General features: G+C 37.6%; 1 protein-coding gene across 1 annotated transcript in view; it reads left to right on the forward strand.

Annotated features, from left to right (window-relative positions):
• Positions 1-5602: 5602 nt before the first annotated feature.
• Positions 5603-24797, forward strand: part of LOC145778442 (uncharacterized) — a 41956-nt gene continuing 22761 nt past the window's right edge. Inside the window, exon 1 of the mRNA XM_082589920.1 lies at positions 5603-5661. Coding sequence (XP_082446046.1) covers positions 5643-5661 — 19 coding nt within the window. The 5' untranslated portion in view covers positions 5603-5642. The remainder of the gene's footprint in view (positions 5662-24797) is intronic.

The following is a 24797-nucleotide window of genomic DNA, read 5'->3' on the forward strand; positions in this document are numbered from 1 at the left end:
TTAACTGAGATTATAATAACTTTAAAGTTGTATTTGCACCTTTTTAACCTAAATAACTTCAAAAATAACCTCGCCTATGAAGGAAGTTTTGAAAGATTTCCGACTGAGAAAAAAGGGATTTTTCAGGGCAAAAAAGGAAGTTGAAGAGGATTTATCTATTGTCAGAAGTGGAAGCACTGATCACATGATCCTTAAGTCCTAATTTGAAGTTTGTTTTAAGTACATTGTACTGTAGTACTTTAGTTTGGTTCATTTTTTCAATTTTCTGATAAAAATTGGACAAATATGATGCTCTGGGTTTTTTTGTTTTTTTTTAAGTGGGTTTTTTTGGCAGTGGCTATTTGACCGGCGCCGGTCTTTGAATCTGAAACACTATTTGACCGGTCATGACGTCACTCTATAGGCACTTCTTTCTTTTTCTCTTTCAAAGCAAAAGACGAGAAGAGTGCGTATATAACTTGTAAATTCGACGATTATCTTCAACTGATTGGATGGCGCGTGGGTTACGTTTCTGGTTGGTGTTCCAGAGGGAGTGAGTTCGATGCTACGCGGAAGCGTTTTTTTTTTTAATTTTTAACTAACTTTTGACCCGAAGTGACTCAATCGTTAGGCTGCTGCATTTTTGTAGTCAATTTTTATTTGGCAGTGGCTATTTGACCGGCTCCGGTCTTTGAATCTGAAACACTATTTGACCGGTCATGACGTCATTACATAAGTACTTTTTTCTTTTTCTCTTTCAAAGCAAAAGACGTGAAGCGCTGATATAAACTTCTAAATTCAACACGTCTTCTTCAACTCAGTCCGTGGCGCATACGTTGCGTCTCGGGTTGCCATTCTAGAGGGGATGAGTTCAATACTATCTGGAAGCATTAACTTTTTTTTCATTTTATTTTTTTTTATTTAAACTTTGAACCGAAGCGCATTTTTGTGATCAATTTTTAATTTGAGTAGCCTACAGCCCATTTTTTTATGTCTTTTCAAATGTGAGAAATAAAGTTAGAGTTTTTTTTAATTTGCTGGAATTTGAGAATTTCTCTTGGTAATTTTATAAGTGGTCCAATTTTCCAATCGTCCATTTTTTTTAAAAGAAAATTACATTTTTGCTCTCAAGTTAGTTATAGCCTATACAATACTTCTTTAAAAAATATAACTAACTTGAGAGCAAAAATGTAGGGTCGTTCAGCAAACACGGTCACTTATGACGATCGGAAAATTACCCAGAGAAATTCTCAAATTCCAGCAAATTAAAAAAACTCTAACTTTATTACTCACATTTGAAAAGACATAAAAAAATGGGCTGTAGGCTACTCAAATTAAAAATTGACCACAAAAATGCGCTTCGGTTCAAAGTTTAGATAAAAAAAAATGAAAAAAAAGTCAATGCTTCCAGATAGTATTGAACTCATCCCCTCTAGAATGGCAACCCGAGACGCAACGTATGCGCCACGGACTGAGTTGAAGAAGACGTGTTGAATTTAGAAGTTTATATCGGCGCTTCACGTCTTTTGCTTTGAAAGAGAAAAAGAAAAAAGTACTTATGTAATGACGTCATGACCGGTCAAATAGTGTTTCAGATTCAAAGACCGGAGCCGGTCAAATAGCCACTGCCTTTTTATTTTCGGAAGCCTACAGCCCAATTTTTTATGTCTTTTCAACTATGAGTAATAAAGTCAGAGTTTTTTAATTTTCTTAAATTTGAGAATTTCTCTGGATAATTTTCCGTTCGTCATAAGAGGATGTGACCGTGTTTGCCGAACGACGCAAAAATGTAATGCGTCGTTCGGCAAACACGGTCACATCGCAAAAATGTAATGCGTCGTTCGGAAAACACGGTCACATCCTCTTATGACGAACGGAAAATTATCCAGAGAAATTCTCAAATTCAAGAAAATTAAAAAACTCTGACTTTATTACTCATAGTTGAAAAGACATAAAAAATTGGGCTGTAGGCTTCCGAAAATAAAAATTGACTACAAAAATGCAGCAGCTTAACGATTGAGTCACTTCGGGTCAAAATTTAGTTAAAAATTAAAAAAAAAACGTTTCCGCGAAGTATCGAACTCATTCCCTCTGGAACACCAACCAGAGACGTAACCCACGCGCCATCCAATCAGTTGAAGATAATCGTCGAATTTACAAGTTATATACGCACTCTTCTCGTCTTTTGCTTTGAAATAGAAAAAGAAAGAAGCAGGGAGTCGAACCGTTTGATTTTTCCGGTTCGGGTCCGGTTCTGGTTCAAAGATTGTTTCAAAATTTGGTTCAGTTCCGGTTCAGGTTCGAAGAAACTTAAAACCGGTTTTATAAGTTCCGGTTCGGGTCCGATAAAATTAGGCCTAGGCCTACTATTGCCCAACTACTAACTAGCCCAATTGGGCGTGAAAACCGCAAGGTTGGCAACACTGATCTCAACACTGCTTTGCTCAATTAACTTGCCTTTGTTGTTTGTTGCACAAGTTACAATCAAACTATATTGTCTATGATGTCACAGAACAGAAGTTGTTTACCTCAAAAAATTCCTCTCCAAAGCATCGATGATAGTGGATCGTGTGTTACGGAATAAGCTATAATTCATCCGTACAATGTGGCCTCCAAGATAACAACATGCTAAGTACAACTTAACTTACCACAATGCGAACAATGACGTAATGCTGGAGTGAACCGCTTTTTTCAACCGGTTCGGGTTCGGTTAGGGTTTAAGCTAACTCAAATTTTCGGTTTAGTTCCGGTTAAGGTTCAGACAAAATCGCACCAAAACCGGTTTACAAAAATCCGGTTCGGGTTCGGTTCGACTCCCTGGAAAGAAGTGCCTATAGAGTGACGTCATGACCGGTCAAATAGTGTTTCAGATTCAAAGACCGGCGCCGGTCAAATAGCCACTGCCGTTTTTTTTTGGTCGGGTAAAATACCGACAACCCTGTCTGTCGGGTAAAATACCGACAACCCTGTCGGGTAAAATACCGATCAACCCTGTCTTTTCGGACGTTGTGCAGACGCCAGACGTTTTCACCACTCCGCTAATATTCACAATATAATTCACAATATATATATATATAATATTGTTTGTTTTTGTTTTGTTTTTCATATTTTTCTCCTGCATTGCGGGAAAGCGGACTTAAGCGCTATGCATCGATGTATGCCTTCCGACGTACACCTGACCCACTCTGCAGCCGACGGCAATGTCTGTTTCCGGTTGTCTAGGCTACTCTACTTATGACTTAAATTTGGTACTACCCAAATTACTCGAAATTGATCACTGGGTATATAATAGGGGTCCACGTCTTTTAGGCGCTGACAGTTAGGCGCTGGTCTAATAGGCGCGCACACTGTGGCGTCTGGATATTTAGGTGCGGAGCACTGTGGCGCCCGTTCATTTAGGTGCTATTCCTAGTAAAGTCTGTAGATTGTATCAGCTTAGCAGGTAGGGGCGTAGGGCAATGCTTTTCACACAAAATATTATATTGAACAGGAAAATATATTGTTTTGTTAATGCGTGTGCGTTGTTGGTCATGGCTTCAGTGAGTGAAGTTGCTTAAACCGCCAATGCTTTTTCACACAAAATGTTATATTCAACAGAAAAAATATATGGGTGAAGCTGCTTAAACCGGGAATGATTTTCACACAAATTGTTATATTGAAGAGAAAAATATGTCATGGCTTCAGTGAGTGAAGCTGCTTAAACCGGCAATGATTTTCACATTAAATGTTATATTGAACAGAAAAATATGTTGTTTTTTTAATGCGCGTGTTCAGCATTTATTTCTTGTTAGTCCAGGTTTGCGTCGGCGAAAGCTTTATCAATAAATTATTCAAGTTTCCGAACATGTATGAGTTCACTTTTAGTTAGGTCAAATAACAACTACACTAAACATCAGTAAAAAATGTACCGTAGCCTGTATTCAACCGGGCGGTAGGCTTAAGTGAAGAGTAATTTAGTTTTCCGTCAAAACCCCGACTAGGTTTAATAACGAGCGAAGTCCCACCATTATGCTTGCAACTTGTAGCCAAGGTGTAGCATATGCCCTGTAGAAATTTATTCATGTGAACAGTAGTAGAGCGTCTTACGCGTTCTCGTCACATGGCCAATCCATCCCGAACAAAAGTAATTGCGAAAGATAACAGATTAAGTAAAGTTCCATCTGGCTGCAACTTGTGTTCAGGATGCATTGCAAATGTCCTGTAGAAATGTGCTAATATCAAGAGTAGTAGAGTGTTTTCACGCACCTCATCTCCACACGATCTATCCGTCTCAAGTAGAAGTAATTATTAAAGGTACCGTAACAGATTGCACAAAGCTGCGCCTTTAAACCGGCAACTTCTACTCCAGAAGTACGTGTCCTGTGGAGATCAGGTGGTCTGCTGGTCTAATTGCCCTGCATATAAGCCGATGTTGGATCTGAGCACTTCATTTGCACCGAAAAGTTTGGTAAGTTTGCCACATCATAAAGCAAAGATTGATATGGCAGCTTCCACTATTTCAACTTCACGTAATCGTGAAAAAATTGCTGCTGATGGCTTCATGTATACGTTGCAGTGTTTGATTGCGCATTTTTCGTATTTATTAATTGTTTAATAAAAATCTTCATCCTTCCACCTCGTGTAGCCTACCTTCTCAAACAAAAGAGCTTGCTGTGGCTTTTTTGCTGTAGCCTAGGCTACTTGCAAAGTCAGGCACTGCACACTAAAATTTTAACCACCCGCTTCATAGACTAAGGTATATATGATTTTTTTACTGATGTTTAGTGTAGTTATTATTTGACTTAACTCTTTCGCAACCACCGAGGTCAAGACGTTTAATCTAAATAACCAGACATTTTTCACACAAATCTGTTGTATTTACGCCGTAAAAACATCTCATGTGATCGACGTAGACGCACAATCTTGACATCAAATGAAAGCATACATCTTCAGCTATCCGAAGATGCGAAGCTTTGCAATAAAATTTAAAATATTCAATGTACGACTAGCAACTTTCCATACGGTGTTTTTTCTAATTTCTAAAAAAATTAAAAATTGGCAGAAAAGTGTACTTCATTATAATCTTTACTACCCAAGCATGATAAAATAATTTGAAAATATATGTAGTTTAATCGAATACCAAAACAATTCTGTACATGAGAAAAATTTTACTTCGTTTCTGCGCGCAATGCTTTAGGAGGTACAGCAGAATGATTATGGAGAAAATTTGGAAAATTTTAAGCAAAAAGTTTACGTAATTTAGCCTACAGTCTTTTTGATCGAAAAACATTTTGTGTGAAAAGCATTGCCGGTTTAAGCAGCTTCACTCACGGAAGCCATGATATAATTTTCTGGCAAGCTGCCATGCTGATACCTGATACAATCTACATACTTTACTAGGAACAGCAACTAAATGACCGGGTGCCACAGTGCTCCGCACCTAAATATCCAGACGCCACAGTGTGCGCGCCTATTAGACCAGCGCCTAACTGTCAACGCCTAAAAGACTTGCTCCCTATAATAGAGGCAATTATAAAGCTTCTTGCTCAGTGAAACAACAGCAAGTGCTGGTGGCTGTATGGTAAGAATAGCCACTGCGATTTCTAAAAAGTACTATGCATTTTGTTTACAGAACATAGGCTACTGATATTGATAAAGTAAAGATAAATATTTTTTTATGGATCATGGAAAGAAACTCTGAAGGTACAGTAACCCTTTATTTCTCCATTGCACAAAAGAATATTTTTGTAACAAAATTATTAAGATAACAGTTTATTAAGTCAATGAGCATTAAGTGATCCAACAAAGGATCAAGTGATAAATCTCTTTGGCGACTTTGATAATCATTTTTGTTGTTGATAAAATGTAGAAAACCTCGCCTTGATACCTTAGTGGTTAAGCACCCCAGTCAAGATCATGCCTCCCTGGTTCAGCTCTCGGGGTGTGCATTTGAGCAGTTGACGCATTTCAGGATTGCTTTCCATTCAGTGGTACCTAAAGAATGGAATACGTAATTTCCAAGGAACAACGTTTCAACAATCGGAAACTTTACTCTGTCAATCTCGATGACCCTGACCACCTGTGTCAAAAGCTTCTACAAGTATATATGCTAAACTACGAGAATAATCTATCAAAGGCTTTGTCAGTCTAGGGATAAAGATTCAAAACCCAACTATACAGATGCTAGATGAGCGGGTACATGACATTCTGATGCGGCCAACCTGATGCAAAACAACTGACCGCAGCTAACCTGTCGCAGAAATCTTTGACTGCAAAATACATCTCACGACGATGACGTTATCTGATGTGAATTTTACTGTATCCATTGAGCATATCCTGCCTTGTACTGATAATTTTGTTTACCACTCTCAAATTTTCATCACAATTTTTTCACTAAGACACTTTTACTGTGATGCAGAAAGTTATCCAACATGCAAACAAAAAAAACAAACTATATTATATACAATAATGGCTGATCGCTCACTGCTTAAACGTATCAATCGTTTTGTTGTATTAGAATCAGAAATCCCTAACCAATTCCTATCTAATGTTAAAGGCATACTAAAGGAAAATTTCAAACCGGAATTAAGCATTAAAATGAGTAAACTGAACATTCAAGAATACATTTCAAAAACAATTACCCAAAAAAATTTGTTTTCAATGGCGCTGGCAAGGCCCAAAGTCCAGTGTTTCATTTATTTTCATTTTTTTCAAAATGACCAAAACGTGCAAACACAGCTCAAGAATACGTCATAAAGTCCAGCAATAACAAAAACCACGTTACCAATCTGATGTTTTGAGCAAACTGTCTGCTGTTTTGATGTTAAAATGTGCTGTTTTGATGTAAATACATACATAGCCTACAGTCAAATCGCCCGCAGTAACAATTATTGCGTGATCGGTTGATTGCTAGACTTTATGACGTAGACTTTATGACGTTCTTTACAGTCGCACGCTTCGTTGCTCAGGCCAATCTCATTTTGAAAGCTCTGACAAAAGCACGCGCACAATGGTGGTCAGACCGCAATGGGGCAAAATTTTATTGAAAATCGTTTTATGGTAGCATGTTAAACACAAAGAACGTGGAAAATCGCCAAGTCAGGTTTTTCCTTTAATACCCCTTTAAGCTCATAGCTGCGCATAGCTTTTTGATAGAACCTTTGATCGTTGCGCACAGTATATGACTGTTATTATCTTTGTCTTATAAGACAAAGATAATATGAAAATAATTGTGCATAACATTTGTTAACTCACTATGAAATTAGTGTTAGGCCTAATGAATTTGACATTTTTTGCTTGCTATGGGTGCAACCTATTTCGTCCCCTGAACACTTTGTAACCCCAGTTGGTACCCTGAAAAGATCAAGAGAAATATACAATGGAGCCAAAGCCACTGATCGGCGTTGTCGCAAACATTTCAAAATTTCTCTCAATCTTTTCAGGGGACGAAATAGGTTGGCCTAGAAATTCAATTTTGTTGACAGCATAACAAACGTGTCCGGTCTGAGCAGCTACCTCGGCGGACACACGAGTTTTAACATTGATCGTCATGCTTAATTACTTTATCTTGAACTATATCTACGCTAGAGATGTAATAAAACGCTTTTTTTTTGGTTTTGAAAAAAAACGAGCTCGTTTTTTTTGCTTTTTATCGTTTTTTTTGTTTTTTAAAGTTTTTTTAAAGTTTTTTTACCTATTTTGTCATTAAATGACACAATATGCAGCCATTAAGGCTAAACTCATTGCAATAGCGTCTCTTTCAACAAACAAACGGTCTCATAACTCGTATAACTTACTTCAAATCAGACTATGAGTCTGATATATATATTTTTTCATTGCAATTTTGTAGATCTTAAATCTCGATACACGAGCCATAAAGATTAGTACGGTAATCGTCTCAGATAGTAGTAACAGTGTCCTATAGTTGGCACATCTCAAGTATTGCCTTTAATTTGGTCCAGCCAGTTGTTAAATGCAGTACCACACTCGTGCACCAGGCCTCGAAACTGAAGGCGGCCATCGCGACAATTGCCGCAAAAAAACTACAAAAAATACAAAAACAGACATTTTGTCCGCCGGGTCTCACCTTTCCGTCGGCCGCATTTGTCCGCCATGAAGTTCTGAGAAAATTTTACGCAAGCGGCCTTGTGAATAAAGTACTTTGCCAATTATAATCACAAAGGATTAGAAAGCAGTCAAAGTACCCGACAAATCACAATACACCTTGTCTATGCTTGAATTGTTAACATTATTGATTGACCAAGCAGCTGATGTCTGACATCCGCAGGATGCAAGTGACATCACAATACACTTTAATATTGATGTGATATATTCAGTAAGGCAATGTAAAAATTAAAAAATTTAAAAAAATCAAAAATTGAATTATCACACAGGGTGACTATTGCTATGTAGAGTATTTCTGTAAAATTTCACGCAAAAATATTCAGTAACCTTAAACATGGAGTCAATTTTGTCCTTGGCATTTGTTGCCAGCACAGAGTTGCCAGGTACAAATTTTTTAAAGAAAAAAACTTTGTTTATTTTTTTAAATTGTAAAAATTTCTAACTTTAACAACCACAACAACAATTACATATGACGTGGCTGCTAGTTGCCTTTTTAGGTAAAGGCTGGCGGTGTACGGTAAAATATTAAACAATCACCTGGCAACCCTATTTTTCCTTGGTCAGCAAAAACTGATGATATTAAAGCTTTTTTTCACTTCTATGGCAAGAGTAGGAATGCACTGTGCATAAGATGACACTTTGGTTTTGTTGTAGTAATAAGTATTACATAATCACTAGGGCCATTTTTATATGACCTTAAAAAATCAATAATATGACTTTATTTTTTGGAAAATATGACTTTATATGACTTTATGTGAAAATCTTTATTTTTACATGCGAACAACGTCACTCACGGAACTAAAGAGTAAAACATACGCAACATAACAGTAATACACATCCATATTTATTTTAAACCACTGTTGTAGTACAGTTTCATGTAGTGTGGAATGTTGGAGTCTTTGAAGTTACGATTTGGACGTAAAAATGACTTTAGTAAGGAAAATGAGCGCTCCACAGACGCTGATGTGGGTTGACACTTCTGCAGTTTTGCATAAAGCGCTGGTGAAATGTCTTGTCTTTGTAGCTCCATAATTTGTTTCACATCGTTTTTGTCCAATCGCTTCTTAATGTAATTTTTGAGCTCAAGCGGATCTTTTCCGAAATCAAGGGCATTTAGATCAGCATGGGCTTCTTTGATGGTGTACGTACAACTTTCCATTTTGAGTATTAAGTTGACCTCAATGTGTGACCTCATAAAATATAGGTCTGTGACTATAAGTGTTATGTAGGCTAATCCTACAGTTTGCCTTCGTTCAATCAGAAATTGCCTTACTTTCTTAGTGCTTAATTGCTTCACCGCTTAAATTGGTATTTTTTATTTAAAGTATACAACGGTATGACTTTATATCTCAAAAATATGACTATATAACTTAAAAAGCTGATTTATGACCTAACCAGGAAAATATGACTTTATATGACTTCATAACTTTCTTAATATACCTCATAGGGATGCGGTTTTTGCATTAAAATTGATTTCACGACTTACTGATGCATAGAAAAAAATATGACTTTAATGACTTTAAATGGCCCTAATAATCACACAACGCACTGCATTAATATTTGGTTGTTTTCGCCGATTTACATTTGTTTTTTGACAGACATACTAACTGCAACTCAACCAATGGTAGTTTACACATCAACCAACCAACTTTATATGTGCTTGTAAAACGTGCACAAACGAATGAAGAATAAAGACAATGAACAAGAAACAGTGATGAATATCAAAACATTATACTGCAGCCAATGAAGGAAAGTCGTATTTCGTGTCTGATTTCGGCAAGACCCTACGCCAAGCAATTCCCTCCGGAATAAAACCATACCGCTGTCGATGGCGCCAGCAACACTTCCACAGGCGTTAGTGACTTCCCGATTGAGGCGCTCCACTGCCTGAGTATGGGCAGGGAAATGAGGGCATTCGAACTTTGTGTTTATAAACCCTTTAGTTCATCCATGGTCAAGTGTGAAGTAAGGATAGACTCAGTAAGCGTGGCATTGTCGCAATCAATTAAAGAGCACAGTGAGTTGGCATCAAAATTTAATTTTGGTGAGTTAAAAGTGCAGACATGAAACATCACCAGAGTTACTGCTTTTGCGAATATTTTCTAACATGTTTACAGCAAAAGATCGCAGAGCAGGATAATCACTGGATACCGGGGCATTGTCACATTCAGATGTACCAGGTGCAGCTGGTTCGAAAGGAGAGTCATTTTCTTCATCAATTGCTGCAGAAAACTGCTGTTTTTTCCAGTTCTCTTCCTCTATCACTTGTGACTTCTTTACTGCAGCGAAGCCATCTACTCGCAGTTGTTTAAGGCTCTGAAAAACAAGTTTTTTGTGTGAATGATAAATCTAAAGAACACAAAATAATCCATGTAAATCAGTTCAGTTTGTTTTTATTTCTGACTGTCACAACGAAAAACAATATAATATGCCAAACATAACAAATAATACCCTTTTGGACAAATGGCAGCAAAAATCAGTGAAAAATCTTCTCGACATAGCACGACTAGCTTTAATAGTGAAAGCACAAGCCTGCCTTTACAGACATAGAAATCAGAACATCTGAATCACTTTCCCGTGAGGAAATGCTTTAGGAAAAGGAAAAATCCATAAACCACCTACAGGCCTTAAAACTCGTGTTTTTTTTCCGGCAGCTATCGTGGCCTACCGAGAGCTCCTTCTCGGCGGCCAAATCTGCGTGCTTGGAGGCCAAAATACAATGGGCACAAGTCAATAGCATTAAACTTGCAACAATGTTAAAATGATCACTTAGCGTTGTTGAAGTCTGGGCGACGTCCTGCAATAGAATCGTTGTACCACGCATTAAATGCTTTATCGGGGTTGTAATCCGGTATTGCGGGACCATCTAACGACCCTAAATTGTTTTAACTGCTCGCAGCTCAGTAAATTGTTTCAACTGCATAGGCTACCGCCTTTCACAAAACCTGACCATTTATTCCGTTATGATGTCACCATTGAGGGTGTGAAGTCACTAACCCACAGCGTTCTCAACTATGAAGACACGTGTTTTCCCTTCGGATGTCAACTAACCTAGTTCTTCTTTTTAACAACGACTCAATATCCGACAACATTGAATCGATATAAAAACGACAATATTGCTAGCCGATGTGAATTAGCACTCCGGATTAACACTTCATTAAAATAAACATCGGGAATTGCAAACAAGACTTACAGCGCTGGTGATCGCAGCTGGATATATTCAATACAACAGTAGTGACTATGATGCGCTGACCTAATTCTGCGTCACCCTTTGATACTACATATTTTCGACATTTAATCCACGATCATTTTATTACTAATCTGTAATTACTAATCTGTAACGACACTAATCCACGATCAATTACAGAACACACAAGGTAATGTGTGTTCTGAATACTGCCATCTTGTTTTTGCCAAAATTCCGTCAACCCATTGAGTGTGTACATGAATAACCAGTCCCGGTATACTAACATAGTAGTAGGCTAACTTCCATAAAAGGAAAAATAAATTAACTCATCTGCAAATGTCATGTATCAAATCGCATTAATTCAATGTTTGTCAGGTCTACTACCACAAACATGCCTGAGAATGAAAAAGAAAGTGAAACAACGTTTGATCATAAGGCAATGTTGGTTACAAAATTAGGTTATAGTAGATTAAGTTTTGGTATTACGGGTCTGCTACTATTCGGTGAGTCCGATTCGGTGAGAGCCCGTTTCGGTGAGTCCGATTCGTAGCCTAATGAAAATTCGTCATGTCAGTTCAGTTGAGTTGTTTTTATATATGATTCGTCATGTCACATCATATTAAAAACATGTCAACATAGCAAAGGTAGAAGCGACAAAACGCAAACGTTAAAACGTGCTTGAATTCAGTGCAGCTCAGTTGTTTTTATTTGTGACCATCATATCAAAAACAATACACGTCAACATAGCAAAGGTTGAGAAAAAGGTAGAAGCGACAAAACGCGAACGTTAAAACGTGCTTGTGAACCAAAAAAATAAATCATGGTTATGTCTATAAGTTAGTACTTTAGGAAATTCAGTTAAGTTGTTTTTATTTATGATTCGTCATGTCATATCATATTAGAAACACGTCAACATAGCAAAGGTAGAAGCGACAAAACGCAAACGTTAAAACGTGCTTGAATTCAGTGCAGCCCAGTTGTTTTTATTTGTGACCATCATATCAAAAACAATACACGTCAACATAGCAAAGGTCGAGAAAAAGGTAGAAGCGACAAAACGCGAACGTTAAAACGTGCTTGTGAACCAAAAAAATAAATCATGGTTATGTCTACAAGTTAGTACTTTAGGAAATTCAGTTAAGTTGTTTTTATTTATGATTCGTCATGTCATATCATATTAAAAACACGTCAACATAGCAAAGGTAGAAGCGACAAAACGCAAACGTTAAAACGTGCTTGAATTCGGTGCAGCCCAGTTGTTTTTATTTGTGACCATCATATCAAAAACAATACACGTCAACATAGCAAAGGTCGAGAAAAAGGTAGAAGCGACAAAACGCGAACATTAAAACGTGCTTGTGACCGAAGTAAGTTATTGAGTTGAAAGAAATTTGGCATGGTCGCAACAACTTCAGAAAAATTTAAGATATGAAGGGAAAATAAAAAAAAGAAGATGTTACAAACCAAACAAAGAAATCATGTTTATGTCTATAAGTTAGTACTTTTGAATAGTTAAAATCAGGGGTGTGCAACCTTTATTACAGGAGGGCCATAGCCTATATAAATAACTGGGTGAAACCGCGGGCCGCATGTTTATTTAACATATGTTTTCTAGTAGTTGCAGGCACAAAAAAGTAGTTCTTTTTGTTATTCATGTTATTCTTATGGCATTATTAGAGGTTATCTCCTTGCAGAAATAATAAGTTAAGACGCATAAATTTCTAAAGAAAACTGCTATTCAAATTTATTGTCACACCGACTACGAGTTCAGTGAGAAATTTGCAGCTGGTTTCTTTTCCGGACGACTTTTTCCAAATTTACTTTAATGGAAGTGCTCGCAATTCGAAGTCCATTTTCCAGGTGTTTGCCTATCAGAACGGATCGATAGGGATATTTTATGACGCCCATTTTAGAAAAAATTTGTTCGCATAAATGCGTTTAGCCAAAAAGAGCCATTTTTGAAGTCATGTTTTTTTTTTCAAATGTGGAATGTCATCTTGGTTGAGATGTTTTCGATAAAAATCAAAAAATTCACGAATTCTTTCCGCAGTTCGTAAAATCGTTGCAACATGCAGCCCTTGCTTAACCAACGCACCTCGTAAAAGTAAAGTAGATCTTTATGTGTCGTGTTGAGATTATCCAGAAACTTTTGAAACTGACGATGGTTGAGCCCTCGTGCTCGAATGAAATTACTGCCTTAATAACCTGACTTAAGACGTGTTTGAACTTCAAGGATTTTGCGCACAAGTTTTGCTGGTGAATGATACAATGAAAAATTGCTATGCCATCATCAATTGTTCTCTCTCTCAAGGCAGACTTCAAGACCTATGAATCCAATGCCAGTTCCGGACATGCATCGAGCACCATCAGTTGCGATTCCGCATAAGCTGGCCAAGTCGAATTCAGTAAAAATGTCAGCACCAGTAAGTTGTCATGCCCTTCATTGACTGTAGTGACAGAAGCTCTTCCGATTCGTTCAAGTCTTTGTCCACTCCTTTTACAAATATGGCCAACTGTGCTGTCCTTCTGGTCCGTACTTTCATCGATCGCAAAACTCCATGAAACAAAGTTCTTCACCTTATCCCTGAGAGTGTCACTAATATCACAAGCAAAATCATCGATAGCCTACGCCTCGCTATCGTCCACCGTGACAGACTTATTTTCTCGAGCTCACTCTTCATTTTAGGGCACAGTTCTTCAGCGACATAGATAAGACACTGCTTCACAAAATTACCGTCAGAATACGGTTTCATAGTTTGAGCTATTCTCTGTGCAATTTTGTGCCTCTGATCTACTGACTTTCCAAATAATTAAATACAATCGGATGAGCGGTGGCCGGTGGGAGATTTCAAAAATACTTAACAGAAGGTGTAAAATGTACAATCACTCTATAATGAATTGTTCGCACGTACCAGACTAAACTAAATTATAAACCCGTTTCGCGGGCCGCACACAATTCAAAATTGGCACATCTTCGCCGGCCGCATTTGGCCCGCGGGCCGCACGTTGCACACCCCTGGTTAAAATGATTAGTTTGGATCAACAAATGTGTGGCCTACAGCTTGGATTGAAAGGAAATTATCGGGTACCGTAGCCTAGTCATCCCGACCTCCAAAATTTGTTCCAAGAACCCAGTTAGCCTAACAGTTCATTTTTACATTGTAGTAACAGAATGAAAAGGCTAACCAAATGTGTGGCCTACAGCTTGGATTGAAAGGAAATTATCGGGTACCGTAGCCTAGTTATCCGGACCAGCAAAAATTTGTTCCAACAACCCAGTTAGCCTAACAGTTCATTTTTACATTGTAGTAGGCCGAACAGATAACCAAATGTGTGGCCTATCATTTTAACGTCGCTAAACGTTGAAATCGTGTAGAAAAGGGAACTTTTGCTGACTAGGATACATTGAAACTGAGAAACATTTACAGAAGCCTTTCGATGTGTTCCAACAACCCGGTTAGCCTAACAGTTCATTTTTACATTGTAGTAACAGATAACCAAATGTGTGGCCTATCATTTTAACGTCGCTAAACGTTGAAATCGTGTAGAAAAGGGAACTTTTGCTGACTAGGATACATTGAAACTGAGAAACATTCACAGAAGCCCTTCGATGTGTTCCAAGAACCCAGTTAGCCTAACAGTTCATTTTTACATTGTAGTAACAGAATGAAAAGGCTAACCAAATGTTTGGCCTACAGCTTGGATTGAAAGGAAATTATCGGGTACCGTAGCCTAGTTATCCGGACCAGCAAAAATTTGTTCCAACAACCCAGTTAGCCTAACAGTTCATTTTTACATTGTAGTAACAGATAACCAAATGTGTGGCCTATAGTTTTAACGTCGCTAAAGGTTGACATACCGTAGCCTAGTTATCCCGACCGGCAGAAATTGTCGTTTTAACGTCGCTAAACGTTGAAATCGTGTAGAAAAGAGAACTTTTGCTGACTAGGATACGTTGCATTTGTAAGATTATGTTTTTCAAACACTGTTTTACTGATGCATACTTTAAACCTTTTGGTTTTGTCATCTCTTTTTGTTGGTGTAAAATTCGTGGGTTTATTTTATCGTTCTCTACATGTTCGCGCCAGCAGTGAAAAATAAAATTGAATTGATATTCGAATCCTCAACTAGTATTAGAAAATTCCAAATCCAACGACGCCTTTTGCTTATTTAGAGAATTTTGTATTTTATTCCACAATATCGTTTCTTTTGCATTCCCACAAAGATAAATAAATTAAAATGATATTTAGCGAAAAATTTTTGAACTATTAAATTAAACTGTTTGCTCACATAATTAGGCTATTATTATTTATTTGCGTCAGACAAGGTTGTCCATATCCAAAACAAAACAACGAACAAATACACAAACTGCAAATGCACAAAGGTCACAGAGAGTCACTTTGGATGTCATCAGTTTAAAATCTCACTAAATAGGTTGTTACAAGCTGTTACTTGTAATCTACTGTTACAAGTTTACATACAATGGTAGTGTTACAAGTTAGAAGAATTTGAAAGTACCGTTATTCACAACGATAAAAACAATCAGAAGACATCAGGTCTGATCAAGCGATTTGAAGAGTGAATGCAACGGATGATAAACAAAAACATGTATTTACTAAATTTATTTTTATTTATTTGTATCAGACAGGAATGCCCACATTCGAATTACAAAAGAAACAGCACAAAGAAAGTACAAAAATAAGATGCATACAAACGGCAGCAACACAAAAGCATTTAAAATGAAATTGCGAGCTCATTTTGATCGGACAACCAACCAGTAAAATTTTGATATCTTTCAGCCATGGCAGCCATCAAGACTAGGTAACAGCATACATACTGCTATTATAATGAAGACGGTAATTAGATTTACGATGGCAGTCGGACCTCATCAGGGAGGCAACAATAAAGTTAGACAATAATTCGCATCGTATGTACATCCGCTGATGGGTATACCAATAAACAATTAGACGAACAAGGCATATCGGCACTCCTCGTTGAATTAGTTTGTTGAATAGGAGGTTGTGGTTTACCCTATCAAATGCTTTCGAAGCATCTAAAAAGACAGAGAAAACAGAACTTCCACATTTTATATAGGAAGACACAGCTTGCTTAAGTACAAACATGCACATATCTGTGCTATGCTTACGTTTAAAGCCAAATTGATTATCATTTGTTGTGAGATAGTCATTAATGTAAAAAAGTACAACATGCTCAAATAGTTTAGAAATGACAGTAGCAAGAGCTATTGGTCTGTAGTTTGCGATGTCTCTTACGTCACCAGATTTGGTTTTAACAATTGGAACTAATTCAGTTTTAAGACAAGCATTTGGCACATGCCCACGAACAAGGCACATATTAAAAAATGATGAAAGATATGCACTGATACTGAAATCTGCATAAGCAATGTAGAAGATATTTTATCACAACCGCCAGAGCAATTTAAGGGTAATTTATGAAGCAAAAAAGAAACTGTGTCAGCAGAGGTCAGAAATTGATTAGTATTGTGATAGCTATGTACAGTAGAATTCGCCTATAATGGCACCTCTAGGGGATTTGCAAAAACTGGCGTTATAGCCGAATTGATGTTATAGACGAACTACCGCAAACTATTCCACAACTGTCTTTTGATTAAAGAAAGGGGTGTATAATCCAATCAGGGTTACTGTGTAGGTTACCACCAAACTGACAAAAGGCACGCAGAAAATACAGTAAACAAAGAAATGGTTTAAAAAAATAACCTACAGCGAAAGGTACAGGAAATTTGCGCAATACAGCTTGTTACATACAGTAGTAGAGAAGTTAATTGTTTATTAGCAAAAAAGGCATTGATCTTGAGCTGTTTTGGTTTTGACACGGATTTGACACAGCTGTAGAGCTGCTTTTTACACGTGATAGTTTTTCACGCGGGAAAAAAAAAGTTAATTAGTTTATACAGCACTGCACGCACAACTGTTGCTTTGAGTTGTTAAAAGGTCAGCTGCTGTAGAGCTGCTTTTTACACGTGATAGTTTTTCACGTGGGAAAAAAGTTAATTCAGTTAAAGTCCCTGCTGAGAACGACGTAGCAAAATAAAGGGAAGACATTTTGCAAGCAGCAGCGCTGAAAGACTGACCGTTCGTGGTGAAGGTGATGGCTTAAAGTGACGTTATAAACGAACAAAAGACGTCTGGGGACCAATAAAGGGTGCTGTTACATGCGAATTGACGTTATAGACGATGCTGTTGTAGCCGAACTACAATGTACGTAAAAGATAGGAATTCTGCCGGGACCGAGCGAAATGTGACGTAATAGGCGAATTGACGCTATAAACGAAGCCGTTATAGGCGAATTCTACTGTATATCATTTAAGTGAGATGAAACAAATTCTTCATTGACAACTTTTTACCAGTCGAGTTTAGCAATTGATTAAAGTGACACATCCACAGGTTCGAAATGTTTTTACTTCCAACAACACTTCAAATAAAATTGACATGTATCCTGCGTCGCAGGCTGTATGCAAACTTAGAATATATTCGAATCTTCAACCATTAGAAAATCCCAATCCCCAGTTTAACAACTCAATACAATCATTCAATCAATCAAGGTGAAATAACAAAACAAACAAAAAGTAACAGTTCAAAAAAATAAAAGCTCATGTGTCCATTTGAAAATTATGGCTGATACCGCACAAGAAGTCCCACATGGACTGGGGTGGAACATCGCCATGCCCATCAAAGCGAACAACAAGTTTCTTTATGCGGTCATCAGCATCTCTGTACTTTTTTAATTTTCGAGGTGGACTGTGGCCGGCTATCATTTGAGCGTGGTCCATGTCCCTTGACTTTTGGATTGCCCTAAAGCCGTCGATTAACCTCCACAGTGTTGGGTGCTCCATGCCCAATTCGCATTTGAGGCGCCGATGAGCTGCCTCTGCGTGATTGTTGGTTCTGTCCTAAAGGGAATGAAAGATTACATTCAACCTTGCTGGTTACACTTTTTATGATCAGGCTACGGTACGCTTTGTGTTGTGTAAAATCGAAAGCGAGCGATCAATAGCCAATTATTCATGAAAACCAATCGAGTTGGAGACAAAACCTTGTGCCGTGCAGCTTATAGGTCGACCCTTGCTTTTTAAATTGAAAATCTTGACTTGTATTGGAACATAGCCATACGGTATATGAAAATGTGTGTAAGAATCTCAAGAACTTTTACCAACGTCACTCACTTGGTCATGAAGCACCCGGTCATGGACATTCCACATTGGAACCAGAAAGATGGCCGGCCGACGTTCACCGTTCGATTGACGAGACGGACGACCTACGAACATATGCAAGCATTTAAATGGTCAACTTCAATGACAACTAAGACATAATACTGTATCAGAAAAGAGAGAATGTTTATTTGCCTTTCAATATTGCAAGTCAAAAACAAACTAGCCTACATAAGCAGGAACCTTTCGGGTTTTGCGTCAAAGTGCTTTTTATTTCTAGTGCTGGAACGCTCCGGAAATTTTTTTTCAACTCCGGCTCCAGGCTGGAGGTGTATGTGTAAGCTGTGTGTGTGGCTGTGGTCAGGTTCATGAGCTTGCATAAATCTATTTTTTTTGCATCATTGTGGTAGTGCAGCAATGCAAGAATAGGCTACACATATTGCTTGTAACATTGGCCAACCCCGTAGCGCCCAAGAAAAAACAACAACATATTTTCAGAGTTTTTCTACTTAGTGCAGGCCCTTAGGGGCAAAAATGAGCATCTTTAGGCTAAACGTGTTACACGTTGTTTTTTTGTAGTTGATGAATCTAACTTCAATTTTAGTGGGTGCCGCAACTTTTTGGGTCACGTGATCACCCCCAAATCGGGGATTCCCCCCAAGTCAATTTTGAGCTATTTTCACGGCATTTTTATGCAATTAGATACGTTATTTTTTTACATTTGGACTGACTGCCACTACAAAATACACGAGATAAAAATGACACAAAATTATGTTATTATTGACGTCATTGTGACGTCATGTATTAATTTTTTGCTTGTTTTTTTCTTATTGTAGTCGCTTGTTTGTTGTTGGTGTTACTTTTTTGGTTACAATAAGTTACCAATGGTTTTTCAACTGATTTGATTAGTATTGAGTGTCAGTACTAACATATTCAAAATCTTAAGGAATCCAACTTCCGGAAAGTGGTTATTTTCAAGATAGCTTCCAAGATGGCCGCCAAACCATTGAACAAAACAGTAAATTGACCATAACTCGGTCATCATATGACCAAAACATGTAGTTTTGGTGTCTGTATCTAGGTTTTTATACCCTGTGAAGTCAATGACACTATTCTCAGAATTGTTGAATGATCTGATAGCCTATAAATTCAATATGGCCATCCAAGATGGCCGCCAAACCATTAAAATAACAGTAAATTGACCATAACTCGGTCATCCTATGACCAAAGCATGTAGTTTTGATGTCTATATCTAGGTTTTTATACCCGTAAAGTCAATGAAACCATTCTCAGAATTGTTAAATCATCTGATAGCCTATAAATTCAATATGGCAATCCAAGTAGTCCGCTAAACCATTAAAATAACATAGTAAATTGACCATAACTAGGTCATCATATGACCAAAACATGTAGTTTTGGTGTCTATATCTAGGTTTTTATACCCTGTGAAGTCAATGAGACTATTCTCAGAATTGTTGAATTATCTGATAGCCTATAAATTCAATATGGCAAACCAAGATGGCCGCCAAACCATTAAAATAACAGTAAATTGACCATAACTAGGTTATCATATGACCAAAACGTGTAGTTTTGGTGTCTATATCTAGGTTTTTATACATTGTGAAGTCAATGAGACCATTCTCAGAATTGTTAAATTATCTGATAGCCTATAAATTCAATATGGCAATCCAAGATGGCTGCCAAAACAATTAAAAATGTACAATAACAATGTATTGTTTATTAAAAAACCCGGTAAATTTCTATCACAGGGATTTCTATATATATTTGGGTTAACTAAGCAGGCATAAAGAGCTCATACGATGTGGTCATGTAGACTCTTGACATAATCAGCGTAAAGAAAGTAAATGGATCAAGTATTACTAATGCTCATCGCTGTCACTCTCGATGTCATCGTCTGTAATTATGTGATTGCTGTATGGACACATGAACCAGTTTGGCATGGTCCACATCCAGCATGGTATAGTAGCACATATCTCCGGCAACTACAGTGAGGTGAACACGATTCGCAATTGCAGTGATCATTTTCAGTAGGTTGTCCGGGGCAGCTTTCATGTCTTCATGATTGGAACCATCTGATTATTGTCTACTTTCCATCCCCAGTCTAGAGCATCCATACCATCGTCAGTAGCCTACCCATCCTGACCATAATCTGGTAGTAAACTCTAGGCAGTGGAATTTGGTAAAGGATGATGTAGGTGGCAAACGTTCAGGGTGAACAAAGGATTTGGCTGTTTTAATTTTCTTGACCGATGTATTGTATCGCTGTGTTTCTAGGTTACTATACTGCCATCGTTGCCAAACATAACAGTCATAGCTTTGTTTCCAATATCCTTAATGATGTGGTCTGTCTGATTTGGGAGAATAAAGCAATTTTCACATTCTTTGATTATTGGTTGACTTTTCACTAGTTTCTTGAAAGCGTCTTCTTCTCGATACCAAATATCCTTGACGTTGAATCACAACCAGTGAATGCATGAATGAAGAGGAGCTGTAAGCATAATTATGTCTGGTCCGATGATTGCTTTAAGTTTGTTGATGTCGTGTATCTTGGTTGCGTAAGCCATTTCGGAGCGGAAGTAGAGGTCTTTAATGTCTAGGTCAGTGTCAGCATAGCGTAGTATCAATATTAAAAGGTCCGTGTCTTCATCAATTAAAGTCGTACTATGTCGATGAGGGCTGTCCATCTGCCGTCTTGACGATGTCAACATCTGCATCACCTGGAGCGTTCATCACATTGCAGCTTCTATTCCTCAGTTGAGCAGAAATTAATCCTTCCTTGTTGGAAGCTCGAGGCAAGAACTGCTCCTTCTTTCCAATGAACTTGGTGTCTACAGTAAAGTGAACAACCGGGCGGACGTTTATGCCGCGTGGGTAGGCTATTGTCTTTGATAGACGGACCACCATATCCATCAAAGACCACCGTTGCTAAGCGATAATGACGAATGGTAAAATCTGCATACGACTGTGCAATAGACCCATAACTGTCTCCAGTTTCAGTGGCACTCGATGCAACAAGAACCCTCCATCAAGGACGTAGTGATCGGTTTTTGAGGCAGATTCTTTCACTACTTCATAATCGGCTGACATCACACTGCTGGCATGTTCTGTGATGGCAGTAGCTATTTGAGGCTTATCTTCTGCAAGAAACAGGGTCTGGATGTTACGTGGCTGTCACAAGTAATACTAGTCTTCCTCTCAACTGGTCTGAGTTTTTGGGAAATGACAGCAACAAAACTGCGTTATATCAACTGGTTCAACAAGCTGTGATAACTTCAGTCGATCCAAACTTGTTTACGATTGTTGTAACATCGTTAGATACATACAACTCTTAACAATCAAACATTGGACATGTCTGAGGTTTCCCCATGTGATCACGAAGAGGCAGACACCCGCATGTTTCTCCATGTGAAACATGGAAAATCCGATGCCATAGTCAAAACTCAAAACAGTAGATAGGGGAGACCGGGGCTAAAAGTAACAGGGGTAAGTTGTAACACTATCATTTTCTCCCCAACTAAACAGAAAAATGTATTTTTCTATTGCGCCCTCTATCAAGTGTATTGTAGCTAAGTTACAGATAAACCCTCGTTTCAATATCTCTCCGTACAGTTGAGTTATAACGAAAAGCATTTTTTGCCTACTGAAAGTAAAATTTTAGAAAAATAAACTTGTAGTTACTACGACAAGAAAAAGTAAGCTAAAGGGCTGGTCTTTTTTTTTTGATATAACCATTTACTTAGGTATTTAAAAAATTAAAGGTGACCAAAAATATGTGGCATTTTATTGGTGAAATATCGAACAGTTCATGGCTAACTGCTATTGGGGCAAGATGTAACAAGAGCTGTGTTATGTTCTTTGGCAGTAAATGAGCTAGATTACTTGGTAACTGTTACAATTATGCGTAATTATAAAAGAAAAAGTGAACGTGGGAAGATTCCACCTGCTGTATTAAAACGTGCTGCTGAGGAAGCCATCACTGGAAATGAGTCTATTCGAAAAATTGCCAAAGATTACAACATATGCCATGTGACTTTGTACAGACTGGTTAAGAAAGTTAAAGGTAAACTTAACTAGCCTACCTAAGATAGCTTACTGATTGTAAGAAAAAACATTGAACACCTGTAGGCCTATGTCTTTCGAGCGTATTCGAACAGTAGACCGGGAGAAAATTGGGTCAGGTGTGAAAAGTGCCATGGTTGGTCGCATTCTCAATGTACCGAGGGATTGCCAAAGTATTATTGTCACCTTTGTGAGGAGTAAAGGAAAAATGTGAATTTTTGAAATGCCTGTTATATTGTGTGCAGTTTTGCTTCAGTGTGTACCTTCTGGTGAAAATTTTCTGACCTTGAGGAGTGAATAAACCTTTCTTGAAGAAAAGTGAATGTTTAGTAAAGTGTTTGCTATTTATTCGCAGGAAAAATATTCTGTTACAACTTGCCTCTGCCTGTATTACAACTTGCCCCAGATCCGGGGCAAGTTGTAACGCCCGATTAAAGTTTTTCTAGGCCAATTTTCTCAAAATCCTTCATATATATCACAGGGCTTTAGGTGGAATAATATGCGTAAATAGTCTACCTATACAACTAATCTCCAAAAAATTCGCTCAGACTTGTTTTTACAGACATATAATAAATAATTCAAAAAATGTTACAACTAGCCCCGGTCTCCCCTACTAATGTGGTAATTATAGCAATTTCGTGTTTTGACAAGTTAGAAATCTGTAAACTATGGGTTGAATTTGGAGTAGGAGAAAAAACTCGCTTCATTCCAATCCATGATATTGTTTCATCTTTACCTCAATCTCCGATGATTTGCGCTTCTTTACCTTTGTTTTATGCTATCACAATCTGTGATACTGTTTCGTCTTTGGAAAAAAAGGCTTGGGATTGTTGGATGCTTAATCTTACCGCAATGTGTGGCTTATTTAACTCTCTGAATTTCTCAAGCTCACCTAGTTCTATAAATGACATACAAAAATATGTCATAGCTCTTTATGGCAATGGTCCTACTATCACGGATGTAGACGAATGCCGTTATATGATGTTTACCAATGGTTGCACTATTGAAAAGCTGCCACCAACGTCAGCTGCTCTGATGCAACATACACGCAGAGCAGCGATACATCAAGCTGAAATATGGAAATCAAGCCTCGTAAATGTTCAGCAACTACCTTCTCTTTTAGCTTGGGGTTGGAAACATAATGATGCAAATCAGCTTGTTCCGTTTTGTCAGTCTACTTGTGGCTCTCGATGTTCCTGTAAGAAAAAATCCATAAAATGCACAAGTCTTTGTTCATGCGAGTACGAAACATGCAATTCGACCACAAAATATCCAATCCTCTCTGACGTTTCATCTCCAATCCACACTAATCATTCAAGAAATGCTTTTGACTTTCTAAACTCTATCTTGTAACTTGAAAAAACTTGTCGTAGCCTACACGAATTTTTTTAACATCAAATTACGTAGGCTATGGTAGGAATTTAACATCGAAAACCGCTAGTTTTTTCATCTTGAATTAACAGTGTTAAGACTCTGACATTGTATCATCTGGGGTCGTGTATTAATTTGATTTGTAGATCATAATTAGGCCTACATATTATTTTAAATTTTAAAGTGGCATGACTAAATAGGAAATTCACCCTTGGTAGCTGCTCTTCTGGTTATTACCTTGATGACGTCGTTATTGCGTCATACTGTACTGGAATTATTGTTATTGCTTGCAATTGTAAAATTTTAAGCATTTGCAAAACTTATAATGAGAGTATTTGATCGCTTTTTTCGGAATAAACTTTCCTTTGGTTCCTGAATTTGAAGTTGTCTAGTTTTAATAATGTAATGATGACGTCATAAAAGATGCAATCATGACGAAACTACTTTTAGGAATTGTGAAATGGTTTTAGTAACCGGTACTCCAACTAAACCCAACAGCAAACGACCAAAATAGGTTAAAAAAGCAAAAAAATATATGTGATGACGTCACAATGACGTCATCAATCAAAAGATTTTGTGTTTATTTTGTCTCACTTATTTGTATGTGCTTTTTAAGTTAAAATATACAAAAATCAAATATGTAATTGCACAAAAATGACGTAAAAAGAGCTGAACGTGATTTCTGGGGAAATCCCCGATTTGGGGGTGATCACGTGACCTAAAAAGTTGCGGCACCCACTAAAATCAAAGTTGGGTTGATCAACTGCAAAAATATGCAAAAAAACAACGTGTAACACGTTTAGCCTAAAGATTCCCTTAAGGGCCTGCACTAACTGCAAAAAAATGAAATTCTGTCGTGCTGATCTAAACACAAGAAAAGCACAGTTC

The sequence above is a fragment of the Aplidium turbinatum genome, chromosome 10, assembly GCF_918807975.1.
Source record: "Aplidium turbinatum chromosome 10, kaAplTurb1.1, whole genome shotgun sequence".
NCBI classification, from domain to species: Eukaryota; Metazoa; Chordata; class Ascidiacea; order Aplousobranchia; family Polyclinidae; genus Aplidium; species Aplidium turbinatum.